The sequence below is a fragment of the Octopus bimaculoides genome, chromosome 24 (assembly GCF_046866305.1).
Source record: "Octopus bimaculoides isolate indiv1 chromosome 24, ASM4686630v1, whole genome shotgun sequence".
NCBI classification, from domain to species: Eukaryota; Metazoa; Mollusca; class Cephalopoda; order Octopoda; family Octopodidae; genus Octopus; species Octopus bimaculoides.
Genome location: NC_142951.1, coordinates 707,836 through 726,967, shown reverse-complemented (window position 1 = coordinate 726,967; position 19,132 = coordinate 707,836). Strand labels below are relative to the sequence as shown.

Genomic DNA, 19,132 nt, shown 5'->3' with positions numbered 1-19,132 from the left:
CTTGTTGACCAACAACAACAATATTTTAACGCTTGAAACGTCGAAAGGTAAAAAGTTGAAAGTCTTCCCTAAATAACTCAGCATTTATTTCTTTTTCTCTTTTCATATTTAATAATTTACGAGATACAAGATAAATGTTTATTGTTATTGCTCTATTTTCTATGGAAGCTCAGCAAAACAACTTTTTTTTTCCTTTTTATATTCTCCTGAAACAACTTTTTAAACGCCAAAACATTTTATAAAAGAGAAATCTTGATAAAAAAAAAAACATTAATTCATCCAAAAATGAACTTTTTTTCATAAAACTCTGAATTAAATACATTTTAAAAGCGATATCTTTATATTTAATCATGATTCAAGTATCGTTTATTCCCCCAGATTTAATCACATTTACTAATGAGGCGTTTTGCAGTTTATATTTTGTTGTTTCATTTCTTTTACGGTTTTAAATTCAAATTTTTCTCTTTTTTCTGCGCTTCCTTTTTATGCTTTTAAATTCAATTTGCCCTTATTATATACAGTCTTATAAATGTTACGTATTTATGTATTTCTCGTTGGTTGAGTTACACAGGGACAGGGACTTCGCTTTTTTTGCCAATTTCGATGATTATTTTGTTTGTATTTTTATTTTCATTAATTTTTTAAATGATTAATTCCTCATTTTAATGTATTTCTTGTTCTATGTTCAAATTCCTTATTTTGGGTCGACTTAACTTCTTGCCCTTAATAAACTTGCCGGCACAAATTAGTACATGTGGCGAATACGTCCACCCGGTGTTTAGGGTCAGCATTTTTGTTCAGCTGAAAACGGGTGGTGTACGTGTTCTTTACCACCACCCAAATAATAATAGTATATATATAGAGGATATACCTACATAAGTGTCCCCCTTCCCCAGAGATGCTTATCTATTGGACCCTAGTAAAAGACCAACATGAACTTAGGACCGTAGAAGCGAGGATACCCGTTTACATATGTTTTCTGTGTACGTATGGTGTTTATTAAACACGAAGCTGGAAATCGCTTCGGTGTTTAGCTTCTGTTCGATTAGATCTATGATCGAAACCATTTCAGTTGTGACCATCTTGTCTTATAATATGTATATAGATAGATAAGAGACAACATTGTTGAATGTGTTCTTTATTTAAGAGGATCGGGGAAATAATTTGAGGGGATATCTGCGATTTGCTTGGTATTTCTTTCAAATCTATTTTCCACTTTGCTGCACTCGCCCTTATTCGAAAATATTTATTTGCTGAGATCCGAATTCTTTTATATCAACTAAACACATCACCCTAGCAAATTGATTTTAAATATTTATTTTGTTATTATAGGATAAAATCTCCAGAGTTGAAATATTTGTTTTGCCTCGTCATCGGTTTTATAAATTCATTATATTATGGTTGATATCATGGCCATGTGGTAGGGAACACGAGGAACTAGAATCACACTAAATATATTATTTCCCTGAATCAATTATTTATTATATACGGTAGTTATTGACATTTATTTATTATTTTTTTCGTTGTCGATTTTGATAGTAATGTATATCATTAATCTATAGGCCTTGAGGCTATAAAGAAATGACGCGGAGTATCGGGCTTATCTACATTTTGGTGCCCCACTTCGACTTTGTTTCCTCACAACTTTCTATATAGTGCATATTTTTTAAATGACATTTTTCAGAGATGTATTTTCGCGGATTTAAATCACATTTATGCTGATAAAATTTAGACGATGAAAGCTTTTTTGAAGAAGTTTTGGATCGGTTTTTTTTTCCTTGTCCCGATTTCGTTACCATTAACTTTCGTAATTTTAGCACTTTTCTCTTTTTTTTTTTTTTTTTGCTCTTCAGACCTATGTCTAAATCATCAATATTACGTAATGTACGCTTTTGAAAACGTATTTTTGTAGAATGTCATTTAAAAAGTGTGCGTTTTAAAGAGCGTTATGAGGAAGGAAAATCGTGAGGGGAGGAAAACAATGATCCAAAACTGAAAATCTCTGACGGGTTTTTAAAGTTACCAACATTACCCTCTTTAAAATTTAATTTTAAAATATGTCAGAAAGTTATACGGAAACAAATTCGAATGGGCATCAATCTGTAGTTAGATCGGTCCTTCAACCCATGGCAGTAATAGCCGAATCTCCCGTTACCGTCATAGAGAAATGAAACATTGGATAGTGTGGCATCTTAAGTATTTTGTGGTTAGGGAAAAGTTGGGTCGATTCCCGTTGGAAAAGCTTTTGATCAAAGTAAGTCTGCTCGAATGAGGCTGACTCGGAGCTAAACAAGAGACCATCGGGAAACGGGGAGCGATGGGCTTCGGTCGGAGAACAAAATGCAATCACAGAAATGGAGAGAATATTTCATTTAAGGAAACACGGAAAACAGTTAAGTTATTGGGAAAGGTTTGGGGGAAATGCATTGGGATCTGTTCAGTTTGGCTCACAGATTTCTCAATTTTTTTTAACTAAACAGTTTGAAACTTCGTATACTGGTGGAATGTCTTATGCAGAACACGGTCTACTTTGAACATTTTTGACAAAATTTCGTATTTTAGAAGTTATTTCGTGTTAAAGTTGTATTTGAGTAATTTTGACCAATCACCGTGTATTCAGTTGAAGAAAGCAACTGCTGTTTGCGATCGTAATCGAGAAAGAACAACTTCTGGGTCATCCCCACTAAATGTCACCAGTCACCATTCTGTTCCATTTTATCTTTTGTTTACTGCCTGTGTTGCATATTACACGCTTTTTCTTTGTTCTCGCATCAGAGCAACCAATAAACATCGAAGAATCAACACCAGGAAGGGAAAAATATAATATTTACACATATATTCATTTGTTTGCCCAACTTCAATGTTTTATCCACATACAAAGCGCACCAGTGTTTAAAAGACTTTTAGAGCTACGAGTCTGCAGCCAGCCTTTTTGTTGTTGACGAATGTATTTAGTTTCAAAATGCCTTATTTTACAACTATGAGAAGTATTGTTATTGTCATGATTTTATCTTACTGTAATCAAACAACAAACACATTTTGTTAATATAAAAGTCTTTATTAGATTAAAAATAACATTATCAAAACATGAAGGTAAAACAAAGCAACTAGTGGCTTATACACCAGAAAATACAGTAATTGACGTGGCAGTGACAAGTTTGCTCACTGGTTGCTAGTTGATAGCGTAGAAGGGAGGGAAAGAGTAAGGAATGCACGGTGCTGTCTAGAAAGGATAAAGGTGGCACCGTCTTCACTTGACATACGAATAGAACAGAGTGGTGACATTTAGTAGAGATGACCCGGAAGTTGTTCTTCTGTTGATCTCTTTGCCCAAAGCCATTAGATTTTGAGGCTGTAAAGAAACCCTCTTCAGTTATCAAGGAGTGGGGGGGGGCATAGACAAACAACAACCCCCACACATATATACGAGATGCTGTGGGCTTCCTCAGTTTCCATCTGACATTGGTCGGCCTTTGGTTATTATAGTGGAAAATACTTACCTAAGATGCCACATGATGGGACTGAACCCTGAACTATGTGGTTGGAAGGCAAACTTCTTAACCACATAGCCATGCTTGCACCTAACTTTTATGTTCTTCTATCAATGTTTTGTTATTTTGTTTACTTTTAGTTTTTTTTTTTTTTTCTTTCTAGAATCAAAAACAAAATTACTAAAAAGAGACCAAAAAGTCAGGCTGTGATCTGAATATTGATGCCATGATGGAAGTTAGTGCAGAAAAAGAAGCCAGTAACGATGCCGTTGGTAGTGTTGGAAGTTCAGTGGAAAATAACCACGACAGTTCTTTAACGACTGAAACTGGTGTGGAACATATCAAAAATGGTAACGAATTGGTAGCATGTGAAGAAAAATTAGCAGACAATCAAGAGTCCACGCTTGCAGAATGTACAAAATCTCCTGATGTGACAATGACAAATGAAGAGTCAAAACCTACAGAAAGTTCCAAATGTGATCAAGATGTAAATTCTAAGAAGATTTCTGTGATTCAGGATGAATATTCCTACATCAAAAGAGATGAGTTCACTTCTGAGATTTTCAAGATAGAAATACAAAATTTACCAAGGTTTGGTTTCTCTGTAAGTCAGGTTTTCCTTCATCTTCTACTAAGATTTTTGCTGGTCTTAATTAAAACATGCAACTGCTTTGTATGCAATCAGTCACCACTGCCGCCACCACCACCATTTTCATCATCATCATCATCAATGTAGCCATTTTCCCCTTCCATAGACCAGGCATGTTTCCATAACAAAGTATCTCTTGTCATCTTCTTATGAGTCTATATTTGTGTGGTCTAAAATCTAGTCGTTACTGGCAATAATAATTTGATCTCGTTAATCCAATCCATTTTCTTTACCGTTTCTCTCTACTGTTAGCAAACTGCTTTTTTTAGTCTACAAGCAATTATCTCTACATCTGATTACTTGTCCTTATTTGGTGTTCGTAGACCTACATACAATTGTCTATATTTAATTACATACACTTATTTGATGAGGTTTTTTTAGGTTACGTGTAATTATCTCTGCTTAAACATGTGCAGGCGAGGATAGGAATAGGGTGGCTGTGTGGTGAAGAAGCTTGTTTCCCAGCTGCATGGTTTTAGGTTCAATGCCGCCGTGTGGCATCTGAGACAAGTCTCTCCTATTATAGCCTTGGGCCTGCCAAAGCTTATGAATGGAATTGGTACATGGGGATTGAAGGAATCCCATCGTATATGAAGCCCATGTTCTACATGCATACATACATAATGCTGGTGGTATGAGAAAAGCACCCGGTGCCCCCTGTAAAGTGGTTGACATTAGGAAGAGCATCCAGCTGCAGAAATCTTGCCAAAGCAGACACTGGACCATGAAGCAGTTCTTGGACTCATCAGATCCAGTCACATCATTCAATGTTTGCCAGCATGGACTTTGGATGGTGGTGGCGGCGGCTAGATAGATATATACATACATACATACATACATACATACAGTGTGTATACAAGTAGAAAAGCAGTGAGGAATGTATTTATAGGAAGAGGTGCATACAAGTCCTATCTTTACAGCTGTTTTGGATAATTGATGACTGGTTGATATAACCATGTACATTATGCAAGGAAGTTTAATATTAAGTTAGTATTGTAGGTATATATATATATATATATAAACAAAGGCAACATGTTAACAAATACAAATTTTGGTAGTTCCACACAGCAAAGTCACAATATCTTCATCAGAGAAGCCAGGCATGTGTGTGTCCGTGTCCTTGCTTTGATTAAATAATAAACGTAAATGAGTTTCACAAGAGCAATGTTATTTATTTCTACTCTTCCTTGAAAACATATCCAGACAGGAAGAGCATCTGGTCATTGAAAATCTACCTCAGCAAATTCCACCTCATCCTATACAAGCTTGGAAAGTGATGGTGGTGTGTATGTGTGTGTGTGTGTGTGTGTGTGTGCATGTCAGGTCCTTTAAACAATGAACATTTTCAATTTCTATTTATCTGTATTGTTTATATTTTCTTTCTTTTTTTTTTTTCTCCCCAGGAACTGAAAAGGAAGCTGGTCAACCTTGACCTGAACCCAATCAAAGTGAAAGGTTTCCCACACAAAGGTTTTGCTTTCGTCACGTTCAGGTAAAGATGTTTTTCACCTCCATTTCTCATTTGCACATTAATAAGATCCCCTTCAGTTGAGTGGGTGCTTGAGGAAGGTAGTTTTAGGAGATGAGAAGTTAAAGGATGAAGGAAGAGGCCAGTACAGTTGATGTAATTGTTAGAAGTAGTTGTAGTTAAAGTGTATAAATATATAAAGTATGAACTAAAATGCATGGAATTGTTATTGGCCAGAATAGCTTTCTCTCTGTCCATGGAAAGGGGGAAAATTGTGGGAGTATGATGTGACTTGGAATGAGAAGAGAAAATCTGTTGAAGTTGAGAAAAGGGTTAGGGCTAGATGTGCTCTGGTCAGTGTGTAGTGTTGATTTATGCCAAGTAATGAACTGCAAAAATGGCCTGGCAAAAACAGGTTGACAAGAAAGACAAATGTGTTGATATAAATAAAAATAATAATGTCTTGTGAATTGCAAGTGGACGTAGCCAGTGCTAAGGTAAAACAAGGAAGCTTATTGGGAAGGTTCAGAAATAAGAATGAGACAAGGTTAAAATGGACAATTCCATTTATGAATATGATGCAGTTCATAATTTTGTTGTTTTTTTTTTTTTTGTCTGTGTTGATAGGGATGAAGAAGCACGTGAGAAGGCTTTGAAAATCTTGAATCGATTCCAATGGAAAGGACATGACGTCACTGCTAAGGTTGGTTCACTTTATTGCATCAGATTTGCTTTTACTTGTTTTGAGAACGAGAGACATTTGGCCATTGGAAATCTTTAATCTTTAAAGCCTTATCTATTACCATTTTTTAAATTCTTTTTCAGAAATCCCATCCAACTGCTGATCCTTTGGTTTTAAAGCGAAAATCTTTTGGTAAGTTCAAATGTTTCCCAATTTAGTTGCTTATATTTTTCATTGTTATCATCAACGTATTACTTGTCACTTGGTTAGGAATTGAACTCGTGTGTTATGCCGTTGCTCTTGCTTGCCTCAAGTTATTGCATGAGTTTGTGGTAAAGGCTTATTAATCCAGAAATATAGAGAGAACTTTTTAATGGACATTAACTCTTTACCATTGAAACCGGCCATATCTGGCCCAAATATTGTACTTGTTTTATGTCCAGGTTGGTCAGATCCAGCCTCTCACACCTACCTTACAATGTCATTCAAAAAATACACAATCACATCATTGACTAATTTGAGGCAGTGCAAATAAATAAGCTTTGTTTGAAAAGATGAGAACCAACTGCTATGAAAGTGTTTCTCTTTCGTTCAGTTTGATTCAACTTATCCCTGTTGGTTTTACAGGATTAACCAATGATGAACCTAGTGCTAAGAAGTTTAAGGAATCGGAAGACTTGGTGGACACTAATGATGGACTGACCCTCGACGAAAGGTAAGTTACAAATGTCATCTTTTAAATCACCTGAAAATGCAATTCTAAGACCTTCTGCCCACAAATTAACAAGTTTTCACACATACATATATATATGTATATATGAAAATGCAAGCATGGTTGTGTGGTTAAGTCTGCCTCCCAAGCACTTGATATCACATTCGGTCTTCTATTATAGCCTCAGGCCAACCAGTGCCTTGTGAGTGGATTTGGTAGATGGAAAGTGAAAGAAGCTTATTGTCTGAGTGTGTGTGTGTGTTTGTGTCTCCTTGCTTTGACATTGCATGATTGTAGTAAAATGGGTGTCATTTGTTGCCAGTCTTCCTGGAACACTGAGGAAAATATTCCCTTGTTTGGTGCTAGGAAGGGCTTCCAGCCAAAGAAAATCGATTTTAATGCATTCCATCTGACTCAATGCAAGTAGATGTTAAGATGATGAGGTTTGTGGTGGTTTATGTAAGTGTAAACTTGGCTCTATGTTGAGGGTATATACCCCGATGTATCCTCCTCTTCTTCCAACTGGGGTAGCTATGTATCTCCTCTACAGCAATACAACCTGTTCTTGTCCTCTTATACTCTAACCACTCATCACTTGGTGTGAAGCCTCCTCCTTCAAAACTCCCTCCCTTCAGTTATGGGATCTTGTCTTGGTAGCCTCACTCATACTGGTACCACATAGTGAGAAGCTGGTCCACTCTGTGAAATGGTTGGCGTTGAAAAGAAGGTCCTGACTCGTTGCATAGAAATTAAACTTGCAAGGTTATTCCATAAAAACCAATCTGTAGGGCTCGTTATTTTTATTATCATTTCAGAGTCAGAAAAGCTGTGATGCCACTACATGACCTAACGTATGAGGAACAACTAAAGGTAAACAATGTTTTCTGAATGCCCTCAATGACCCAAACCCTATAAAAAATGCAGTTTATTCAAACTGCTGTCTTTCCTAAATACATGACCAACACAACTGCGGCACCTAACTGCAGTAGTCCTTACTCTACGACCAGCTTTGAGTTCTGGTTGTAAACCGAATCCCTCAACAGGGATTCGGTATTAGTATTGCCAGTGGAACCTACTTAATTAATGTAATGACAAGATTACCTTTAAAGTGTTTTGTTCAAGAACACCCCACAGTGCCCAGTGTGGGAATTGAAACCATGATCTAGTGATTGCAAATGCAACACCCTGACCACAAAGTCACTCAGAAACATTGTTTTATGATGGTTCCTATAATTTTTCCAGTTGTCTTTTTTTTTCTTTGATTGCAGCGAAAGTTTGACGATATAAAAAATGTTATGAAACGATGGACTAAGGAACTCTTACACAACTGCCCAGATCTCAAGAAATGGATCAACGAACAAAAGTAAATATCTTTTTAGTTATTTTTTTGTGGTTTCATTTTGTCATTTAATTAGGTGGTGGCTTGGCTGTGTGGATCAGAAATTCCCTTTGCAACCACATGGTTTCAAGTTCAATCCCACTTCGTGGCACTTTGGCAAGTGTTTTGTACTATGGGCCCTGAGCCAACCAGTGCCTTGTGTTGTAGACGGAAACTGAAAGAAGCATACTCTCAAGTTATTGGGGTGGGGGTGAGTATAACTGAAGTGGTGGAGCGGGGTTTGCCTGGGTAAGTGGGTAGATAAGAGTTTAGGAGAATAAGGGGAGAGATTTGTTAGGGATTTACTACAATTAATATTTTCACAGTAATTTAATTATTGTCTTTTAAGACAACAGCATCTTTCAGTGTAATTAACAAAATTAATTTCATCAAATTACTGGCTTCCCAGTTTTATCTTCTGAATCATTTATTTGATTTCTTTCTTATTTTACAGACAACTCTTTTCAGATAACATTTGTGAGATTCTTGCCATTCAGCCTTCCGTGAGTGATTTTTTGACTCTTTCTCTTCTTCAGACTCCTAAGAGGTTGGCATTGGTCTGTGTCAGCAACACTTATACAGTAAAATCAATAAAAAAAAAGGAATCTAGTGAACTTGCTGTGAGGATTGGAAGATGCAACATTTTGGACAGAGTCCTTCTTCAGGGGAAAAAATTGAAGAGAGAGAGAAATGAATGAAGGACAGCAGAGTTTTACAAAACAGAAAAAACTGGCTGCAATTCAGTTGAGGATGGAAACCTCTGCTGTGTCTTATTAATTTCTTTCCTCTCAACTTTTCAACAAAGAAGGACTGTGTCCAAAAGGTCAGATTGTCCACTCTTTATGTAATGTTCATTGGACTCTAACTATATATACACATATTATATACATATGCAATTCTGTAATGTATCTACTAGTTTCCATCAGTTTGTCTAAGTGAAATGCTCAGGTACCCCCTTGTATATATTTATCAACATAATTCTTTTCTTCACTATCCATTTCTCTCTCTCCCAGGCATTTCTTGCTTTCACTTGTATTTTTTCAATCCACAGCCATTACTAACTGGTTATCGTAATAAGTCAGAGTTTACAATTGGTACAAACCACGAAGGATCTGGTAAGTTCTATTTGGGTTTTTTTTTTCTTTGACTTTCTTAACATTTTGTTTCTAAAAATAGCTTTTACTTCCTCAACATGTGATGGGATGATTCTGTAAATTCTGAAAGGGTTCAACAGCGGATTTTGAGTCCTGGTTGGCCTTATGCTCTTGATGGACCTATTAAAGTGGAGCATTTGATGTTCCTGTTTGGTGTACTTGCTGTTGAGCCTGTCAACTCAAGGTGACAAACAGATGAGGTGGGTGGACACTGCAGTTGTTTGTAACAATCATGACTTTCATGCTAACAGGTTCTTGTGGACGACAGTCTGTTACAGGTGTATGTGATGGATTTCACATATATATATATATATATATGTGTGTGTGTCTGTGTTTGTTCCTCCAACATTATTTGACAACCGATGCTAGTGTATTTATGTCCCCATAACTTAGCGGTTCGGCAAAAGGGCCGATAGAATAAGTACTGGGCTTACAAAGTATAATCCCTAGAGTTGATTTGCTTGACTAAAGGTGGTGCTCCAGCATGGCCACAGTCAAATGACTGAAACAAGTAAAAGAAAAAAAGAATGTGTGTTTATGTACACACACACACACAGAGGAGTTAACATTATATGTTGTCGTAATATATATTATTATTTTTTTTTCCAGAGAAAATAGTTGGATTCCGGCTTGGTAGTTACCGAGATGGTTCTAGTGCAGTTGGAGAACCATCTCTTTGTGATATCCTTCCTGAGGCCATGAAAAAAGTTGCTAAAGTAAGCTGCCTCCTCTTTCTCTCTCTCTCTCTCTCTCTCTCTCTCCCCTCATTATTATTTATAATTTGTTACTTTTCTTTTTCTTCATCATCTTATACTCGTTTTAAATGTGCCATAATTTTCATTCTTGTTTAGTTTGTTCATTTTTCTCTTGAAAAAACACCTTCCATGTTATTACCTGTGCAATAGGCTTGCATATGTTTCTCTGGAAATTAATGTCTATTTTGATAGCATCTCCTTCCATTGAATTGAATTATTTGTTTAAATATTGTTTTTTTCTTTTTAAATTTCTTCCTAAGGTTTTCCAAGAATATGTGCGTCAAAGTAAATATTCCGTTTATGATGCCCAAACTCACGAAGGATATTGGAGGCAGTTGACTGTGAGGACCAGCAGCAGAGGGGGTGTGATGGCTATTATTGAGTTTCATTCTGTTGAGCTTTCCGACGTGAGTTCTTGAAACTTGTTTGAAGAGTTTGTAGTTGTTTTATGAGACTGATTACAAGATTGGAGGCTCAGGGGTTTAGAATCTGTCCAACCCATGCCAGCATGGCAAAGGAGATGTTAAAATGATGATAATGGATATGTTGCTGCTGACTGAATAGACTTATTTGCCGGAAGGAAGCCAAAAAAATTCTTTGGAACCAGCCTTAATATAAGGCCTTACTTTCTTCATATCTTGCCCTGTCTTGCTTTGAGCTTTCTACTTCTTGATGGAGTTGTAGCAGTGCCGTTGCCATTTATGATGTGTCTTGAACAGTTGTAGACTTGGTGGAGCCATCCTTCCCTGGGCCTGATAACAGACAGTTTCTTCCAGAAGAGAGATAGACTGACAAAAAGTTAGAAAGGGAAAGATTGGCTCCAGTCCAGGACTGGTCTTGTGTTTTGTTAACCTTAGAAGAATCAAAGACAAAGCTGGCATCTCAGATTGTCAAGAGCCAGAATGATTATTGCAAAGCAATCTATCCACTGCTCTGTCGGATCCACCATCAGATGCCTTGCTCGTGTTTGTTGTATCTGGAATTTGATTGGAAAGAAATGAGTTGAATATGATCCGTTATGCGGAATCTTATTTATTGACCCTGAAATGAAGTGGATCCTGGTGTGATTTGAACATCTGTGAGACGGTCTAGCCAACACTCAGTCCTGTCAATTTGCCCCACATAAATTACAGGTATGAGAAATCACGTCTACATGGGACAGGCTCAGCTCGTTTAAAATATACACACATATACGTACGCATTTTTTCTTTGTCTTAGACACCCCCCCCCATACTCCTGCTGTCTTTGTTTCCTTATATGGTGTTCCTCTAATAAACTTACCTCTGTTGCTGTTGATTAACTTGGATGTTTCCTTTTCTCTTTTTTTTCCAGGAGGAGATTCAAGCTGAGAAAGAGGCATTGAAAGAATTTTTCAGTGAAGGTGAAGGAAAAATATGTGGTGTAACATCATTATTTTTCAATTGCGTCACCAAGAAGTAAGTTTCGCCCTCCTCTCAAATATCAGGCCTTGTGCCTGTAACAGAAAGGATTTCTATTATTGATGCATTATTGATTTCTATTTCCGTTTCTTTGCAGACAATCAAGCTGTCGGCAAGCAGCAAACTATGAACATTTGATGGGCAATGAGGTCAGAGGAAGTAGATTTTGTTTTTCTGTAATTGTTGTTGTTGTTATTGTGTAAATTGACCCTAGGTTAGGGCAGTGGTTGGTAGAATCATGACGGCATTGGAGAAAATGTCTTTCAGGGTTTGTTCTTGTGCTTTATGTTCTGAGTTCAAAATCTGCTGTGGTTAACTTCACTTTTCATCCTTTGAGGGTCGATAAATTAAAGTACCAGTCAAATACTAGGGATCAATGGTATCAGCTACTGACCCCCTTTCCTCGAAATTGCTAGCCTTGGGTCTAAATCAGAAAGACTGAGCAGTCTTGTGATCGAAGACAGTACAACCATGGCCACTGTCCTTTTTCAATATTAGGACTACATTGTCCAACGTATCCTTTTGTTTTTATGATAGTATGGTGTAATTTGGCTGTTATTTCTAACGGATTGAACAACTGTCTCATCTCCATCGTTGGTACAAGGATCCTTATCACTGAGTTGGCTAGGGTTTGACCCCCTCAGGCAAACATAATCTCATCATTTCCCATTTGAAACCAGTTCAATTCACTCAACACTGAATTTCTCTCCTAAAAACATAAAACAATTTATTGTCCCCCCCCCCCCCCCCCTTTCCTCTTCTGGTTTTTCCCTTGTTATTCATCCTTGGATTCAGGTATGTTATCAAGGTGGTGATGATGATTTTCGAATATAGGCACAGGCACGGCTTCCCAATCACATGGTTCATGGTTCAGTCCCATTGCATGGCACCTTAGGCAAGGATCTTCCTCTCTAGCCTCTGGCTGACCAGAAGCCTTGTGAATGGATTTCATAGATAGGAACTGAAAGAGTCCTGTTGTTTGTGCTCTTCTTGAGACTTAGGACTCATATAGTTGGTTGCCTGGTTTCCATGATGTATGAATGACCGGGGACCACAATGTTTCTCACCAAGCGGACACTGGTCCGTTGCAGAAGTCAAGGCTAACAGTTATGAAGGTGGCAAGGAATAAGTCTATTACATCGATCCCAGGACTTGACTGAAAGTTTATCAACCATGAAGGGATGAAAGACAGAGTTGACTGAGGCAGGATTTGAACTCAGAATGTAAATTTCCACAAGAATGCCACTACCTGCTTGCTGCCGTGTGTTTTGCCTCTTCATCTTGACTTTGTGTGATATTTGTAAATGAATGTCACCTTCATATAAGCAGTGCTGTTTGTTTCCAATCTTCCATGAGATATTTACTCACTTGGAAACTAAGGTTGGTGACAGGAAGGGCATCCAGCCAAGGAAAATCTTCTTCCAACAAATTCCATTTGACCTCTGCAAGCCTAGAAAAAGACATGAAAACAATGATGATGATGACATAATGTACCAGGACATAACTGGTACATTATTTTATCAACCTCAGCTGGATTTGAACTGAGAATATAAAGACCCAGAAGAACTACCACAAGGTTTTTTTTTCTGTCACTCTACCGATTTTACCAGTCTACTCCCCTTTAGTGTAGATTACTAATTATTCTTATTTTGCAATATTCTTCCATTTACCTTTAAATCATTTATATGGTCATTATTTTGTTTGGTTATTTTTTATATTTCAGTGGATTACTGAAAATTTATTGGGTCTGAGTTTTCAAATTTCTCCTGATGCATTTTTTCAAAGTAAGTCATTAATTTATATAAAAATATGTTCATCATCATCATCACCACCAACATCATCATCTCAGTTGTTTGTTGAAAGTATATGTAGTTGTACTTAACCTGTGAGTTGATCTAGAAAAATTAGTTCAGTTAATACCATTGTTATTCAGCACTTGTCAACATTGGCACTTGTGGCACCATCATAATTTCTCTCTGTGCCAGTGAGGTTAAAATGCTGTTATCGTTAAAGATGTCACAGGGGTTTTTGTCTTTTAACTTGATGTAAAATCTGGTTGGAGATTGGACACTGGGGTTACCAGTAAAGATCAGAATCTTAGACAAACTTCTTGACCATCCAGTGAATCCTTTGTAAGCTTTCGTTTTCTCTCTGTAGTCAGGAAAATGAGTAACCAAACTCTGATGGGACATTAAAATTGCTAAAACTAGTCAGGCAAGTCTCATTTTTCTAGCCACAGATTAAAAAAAAAATAAACGTACCTACTTTTTTCTTGAGGCTAAAAGTATGTTTATTAAAACTATGTTGTGTTTTCCTTATACCTCCATGAAGAAAATTATCTGCAAAGTTAGTCTTCATTTGTGTGTTTTGACTTCTTTATCCTGTTCCATTACCTTAATTATCTCTTTAATTACCCCCATTATCCTGTTCCATTACCTTGTTTCTGCTGAAATACACTGCCTTTGTTTCAATTAATTTTTTAATTAATGAAGAGTGTAATAAAATAACTTTGTCTGGGAGATAAATTGATATCAAATTTTGATGGAAGATTTTAATTTAGTTCACTTTAAAAACAAGTTCATATCATAGAACCAAGAGCAGTCTTGGGCGAGTTGTTTATCACAAGGGTTAAAGTTCTTACTTTTCTTTATCCAGGAAGCATTTACCTGTCATAAACAAACTGTTTTTTAGGAAACCAACTACCATTAACTTTTTGACATTGGCACCGTTAACTTTCTCGCTAATCACTGAAGAATCATGTCTGATATTTTTTGAGTGGAATTTCTTGATATTTTGAATGTTTCTCATTTTGCAGTCAACAACCCAGCCACGGCCTTACTTTATTCTCTTGTTGCTGATTGGTGTCAACTTGAAAAAGACAGTGTCGTTCTTGATATCTGTTGTGGTACAGGTACCATCGGTCTTACTCTAGCCAAGGTACGGAACTAGCTTTCCATTTTTCTGATTTTCTTTATTTTTTTGTGCTTAGATGGGAAGCAAATTATGTAGTTTCTGAGTGTTGCCAAGCATAGAAACCGTGGATGTGAAATGACTGAGCAGCATGGAAAATGAACTTTGGATGGGGGACAATGAATTGTCTTTCATGTCTTCACATATGTAATTCTATTCTATTGAAAAAGAGCCTTGTCTTTCATGTCTTCACATATGTAATTCTATTCTATTGAATGTTTCAGCATGTGCAAAGGGTTTTGGGTGTGGAAGTTTGTCCTGCTGCCATTGAAGATGCTAAGAAGAATGCAAAACTAAATGGTAAGATTTTTCTCTGCGAATTAATCAATGATCATATTATTTATTAAGGTAGCAAGCTAGCAGAATCGTTAGCATGCTGGGCAAAATAATTAGTAGCATTTCGTCTGTCCTTACGTTGTGAGTTCAAATTCTGCTGAAGTTGACTTTACCTTTCATCCATTTGGGGTCAATAAAATAAGTGACTGTTGAGAACTGGGGTCAATGGAATTGACTTCTACTTTCCCCCCATCACACCGAACTTGCTGGCCTTGTTCCAAAGTTTGAAAGCATTATTGTTATATCAAAAACAAGAGCACTACATGAACCACCCTGTAACTTGGGTGTACGGTCCTTGCTCTCCCCCTATCATGTCTTCACCTTCTTTCTCTCCTTCTGAGGAAGCCATGTCTCTCTTCTAATATAAGGCACTTTTCGGTCCCTCAATACTAACTCCCCACCCCCACCCCAGTTGTGGGGATCTTGTCTTGTAAGTTACTTGGTGACCTCACCACTGCTGGTGCCACCCGAAACACTCTGTAAAGTCGTCAGTGTTATGAAGGGTAACCAGCCGTAGAAACCGTGCCAAAGTTGGCAGCAGAGTTTGGAACAGTGTTCTGAGCTTCTAGTTGCTCTCAAACTGTCCTGCCAATGCCATCATGGAAAACGGACATTAAACGATGATGATGATGGTGGTGATCACATCTTGGGCTCAGCTCTCAAAAAGCATCTCATTGTCAGGATGCAGCAAGATTTTTCTTAATCCCAACTTAGGCTGGTGTAAATAATATTTTGTTTGTTTGGGTTTATCACAAATCTGTTATGAAATTGGATTAAATTTGACCTATTCTTGTCTTCCAGATATTAAAAACATTGAGTTCCACTGCTCAAGAGCTGAAGAAGCTGCCGAGAAACTGAGGAGCTGGTCAAGGGGTCAGAGGGCCGTTGCCATTGTTGATCCTCCTCGACCGGGACTGCGTAAGTAATTCCAGTTTGACCCTTTAATATTTGAATTCCTCTCTCAAATGTAATGCATCATCCTGTATCATCAAGATTTTGATGATTTGATTGTTTATTTTTACAATGACATTGGTGGGTCGGTGGGAGAGGCCAGATCTAACCAGTTTGAGCATAAAACTTTTATTCTTCTGGATGTTTGAAAAATAAAGTACCTGTGAACTACTGATTCAATCATCAATTGATGTTATCCCGGTTTTTTGAGGCCTTTATGTGTATCTTAGAAATGATGGTTTGTAGTTGCTTCCATGTTGCAATTTAGTATTTATCTTTAGCATAAACAACAATTCAAAAACACAAATCTGTCTTTCCTTCTCAACCGTGTGACATTATCAACTTTTGTTTTTACAGAACCCAAAGTAATGTACGCCCTTCGCCGCTGTCATTTCATCCATCGAGTGATCTACATCTCGTGTAACCCTGTGGCTGCCATTCAGAATTTCACCGAGTAAGTTATTGTTTTGATGTGGGTAAAGCCTCCTCAACTGAGATCCATTTTCCCCACACCACACCAAGTATCTCTGTCCCTTATTAATTATGGTAGCTCCTCAATTTCATGTTGTGTATCTCTACCAAATAACATCAATGTAATTGAGGGGTCTTCATCCTTTATTAAGGGGTAAAAGTCTCCAAAATCTCACACAATATGGTCTGCTATTCAGCACAATACCAATGACCAGCAAAGGCTATTCTGCATTGAACAACAATAATAGGAATGGGTGGAATTGGTTCATGGATTCCATTATGGTCTTGTGATTGTGCCATGTTTTGACCCCTTATTAGAATCCCAGCATATGTACCATCAATGTGATCTAGGAGTTCCTTCATTGTCCAAATTCCATCTTCATAGTGATAAATGCCGTCTATGAGTGCCCTGAAGAAAGCCAGCCTTGTCCACTTTGAAATTCACACAGTTTCCACTCAGTTTCCACCTTCCCAATTTCTTACTCACAATACTTGGGTTCACTCAAGACTGTAAAAGATACTTTTACCACAAGATACCAGACAGTGGGATTGAACTCATGACCCTGTGACTGTTAAGCAAACCTCTTAACCACTCAACTGAGTTGCTCATTTTCTACATATTTATAATTAAGCAGACCCACAATCAAAGATATCTCACCGTGGCCTTTGTGTGTGTGTGTGTACAAAGTATAGAAGTCACCTTGTGAGACAATCTTCCGTTTTTCACCTTTGCTGTTATGTTTGTCAGTTCTGAACTATATCTTAATTTACAACTGGACTTTTTTATTTTCACCTCAGACCTAAAAGTTCTTTTATTTTGTTAAAAATCTCCTCCTCTTTTTGCAGTTTAATGAGGCCCAAGTCACGGAGGAATAAAGGAGAGCCGTTTTTTGCTGTGAAAGCCATTCCAGTCGACCTTTTCCCACATACCAAGCACTGTGAACTCGTTGTGATGTTTGAGAGAAGACAGGAACCAGAGAAAGTCTGTGAACCAGAGGCAGTTCAGGAACCAGAGAAAGTCTGTGAACCAGAGGCAGTTCAGGAACCAGAGAAAGTCTGTGAACCAGAGGCAGTTCAGGAACCAGAGAAAGTCTGTGAACCAGAGAAAGTCTGTGAGCCACAGAAAGTCTGTGAATCGGAGGCAGTTCCTGAACCAAAGCAAGTCTGTGAACCAGTGGAAGTTTGCAAACCAGAGGAGGTTAATGAACCAGAGAAAGTATGCGAGCCAAAGCAAGTCTGTGAAACAGAGGTAGTGTGTAAACCAGACGGCAGTGACTGTGAAGTTGCAATGCAATCTTAACAATTATATGAAAAGTAAATGAAGTTAGTAGTGATTATAATGCTGATGATGATGATTATAATCATGACAATGTAAATGATTGATATTATTTTTAAAATATATTTCATATTTTTTGATATGATGGACTGTCTACATATGCCTCTCATCAGATGAACATATGAGAAATAAAACTGTTGCTTTATGGTTTCCCTGATCTGTCTTATGTTTGAGATAACATCTGAAGGTTTAAGGCCAATTTGTGGGTTTGGTTACTGTAGAATATATAAGAATGTGGGGAATCAAAGAAAGTGCTTGGTCTTTCAGGGGACATAACCATGTGTATTAAGAAGACGTGTAATACTGGCCAGGGACCTCGGCATGAGAGTAGAAAAGTCCAGTTTTATCACAAACATGTCTGTTCTTCATCCTGTTCTGGCTGTCAGTGAACAAAAAACTGGGTCCTTTTGTCGGACATTTTCTGTTTATGGTTCATAGAATTGAATCAATCACAGCATATTGTTTGTTTTCCTGTATAGATTCACAGGTGTGACTGTGGTGTTAAGCTTTCTTATTGACCACATGGCTCCAGGTTCAGTCTCACTGCATGGTATCTTGAGCAAGCATCTTTCACTATTGCCCAAGGCCTGCCAAAGCTTTGTGACTGTGTTTCATAAAGAGAAACTGGAATAAGTTCATTGTGTATGGGTGTGTGTTTTTGTCTTGACATAGTGTGATATTTGTAAATGAGTGTCACTGTTATCCAAGTGGTGTTGCTTGTTGCCATCTTTTATGAAAATATGTCTAGTCATGCAGAAATATTCCCTCGTTTGGAAATAGGTGAGGGTTAGCAAAGGGAAAAGCATCCAGCCATTAAAAATCTGCCTCAACAAATTCCATCCAAGCCATGCAATCATGGAAAAGTGGACATTAGAACAATGATGGTGAGAGACAGCTTGGGACTTATAGGTTGACTGGAATTGAATGCTGTTGATTTCGGACCTTTCGGGGGGTGGGGTGGGAGCATTAATAAAGTGAAGTAGCTTTCATTGGGATTGGAAATCAGAATGAGTTCAATTTAGCAAAAATATTTCCTCAACAGGTTTAGGCACGTCTAAGGATAGACCCAGCATTTCTTCCCTGTGTCATAAAAGGTGACTAAAAGTGGTCCAACTAGGATTTGCACTCCAATCTCATAAAGCCCTGGCCAGCAATGACAACCTAAAACAGACCCTTGAGTTGCTCCCATATTGCTATTACTTATTGGAATAAATTGCAGTTTGTGTTACATCTGTTTATTGTTTATCATTATTTATATGTTGATAATTCAACCCTTTAGAGAACGACCCTGGTTCTAATGATAAAAATTTACTTTTTCAGAGTGATCAAAATTAAAACTT

General features: G+C 37.4%; 1 protein-coding gene across 5 annotated transcripts; it reads left to right on the top strand.

The window, feature by feature from the left end:
- Window positions 1-10: 10 nt before the first annotated feature.
- LOC106871371 (tRNA (uracil-5-)-methyltransferase homolog A) lies at window positions 11-19,020 on the top strand. 5 transcript variants are annotated; one of them, XM_089341144.1, is made up of 20 exons: window positions 11-47; window positions 3,655-4,095; window positions 5,544-5,632; window positions 6,236-6,311; window positions 6,434-6,482; window positions 6,918-7,005; window positions 7,818-7,872; window positions 8,271-8,365; window positions 8,835-8,883; window positions 9,432-9,495; window positions 10,144-10,250; window positions 10,550-10,696; window positions 11,622-11,725; window positions 11,826-11,877; window positions 13,452-13,512; window positions 14,544-14,665; window positions 14,923-14,998; window positions 15,836-15,952; window positions 16,343-16,439; window positions 17,303-19,020. In XM_089341144.1, exons 2-20 carry the CDS (start codon window positions 3,718-3,720, stop codon window positions 17,754-17,756), a joined length of 2,280 nt encoding a protein of 759 aa, XP_089197270.1. In that variant the 5' UTR covers window positions 11-47; window positions 3,655-3,717; the 3' UTR covers window positions 17,757-19,020. The 5 variants fall into 5 exon arrangements, with proteins under 5 accessions (XP_089197270.1, XP_089197271.1, XP_089197274.1 ...); XM_089341145.1 differs by lacking the exon at window positions 11-47 and adding an exon at window positions 790-983; XM_089341148.1 differs by lacking the exon at window positions 11-47 and adding an exon at window positions 1,333-1,490.
- The last annotated feature ends 112 nt before the right edge of the window (window positions 19,021-19,132 follow it).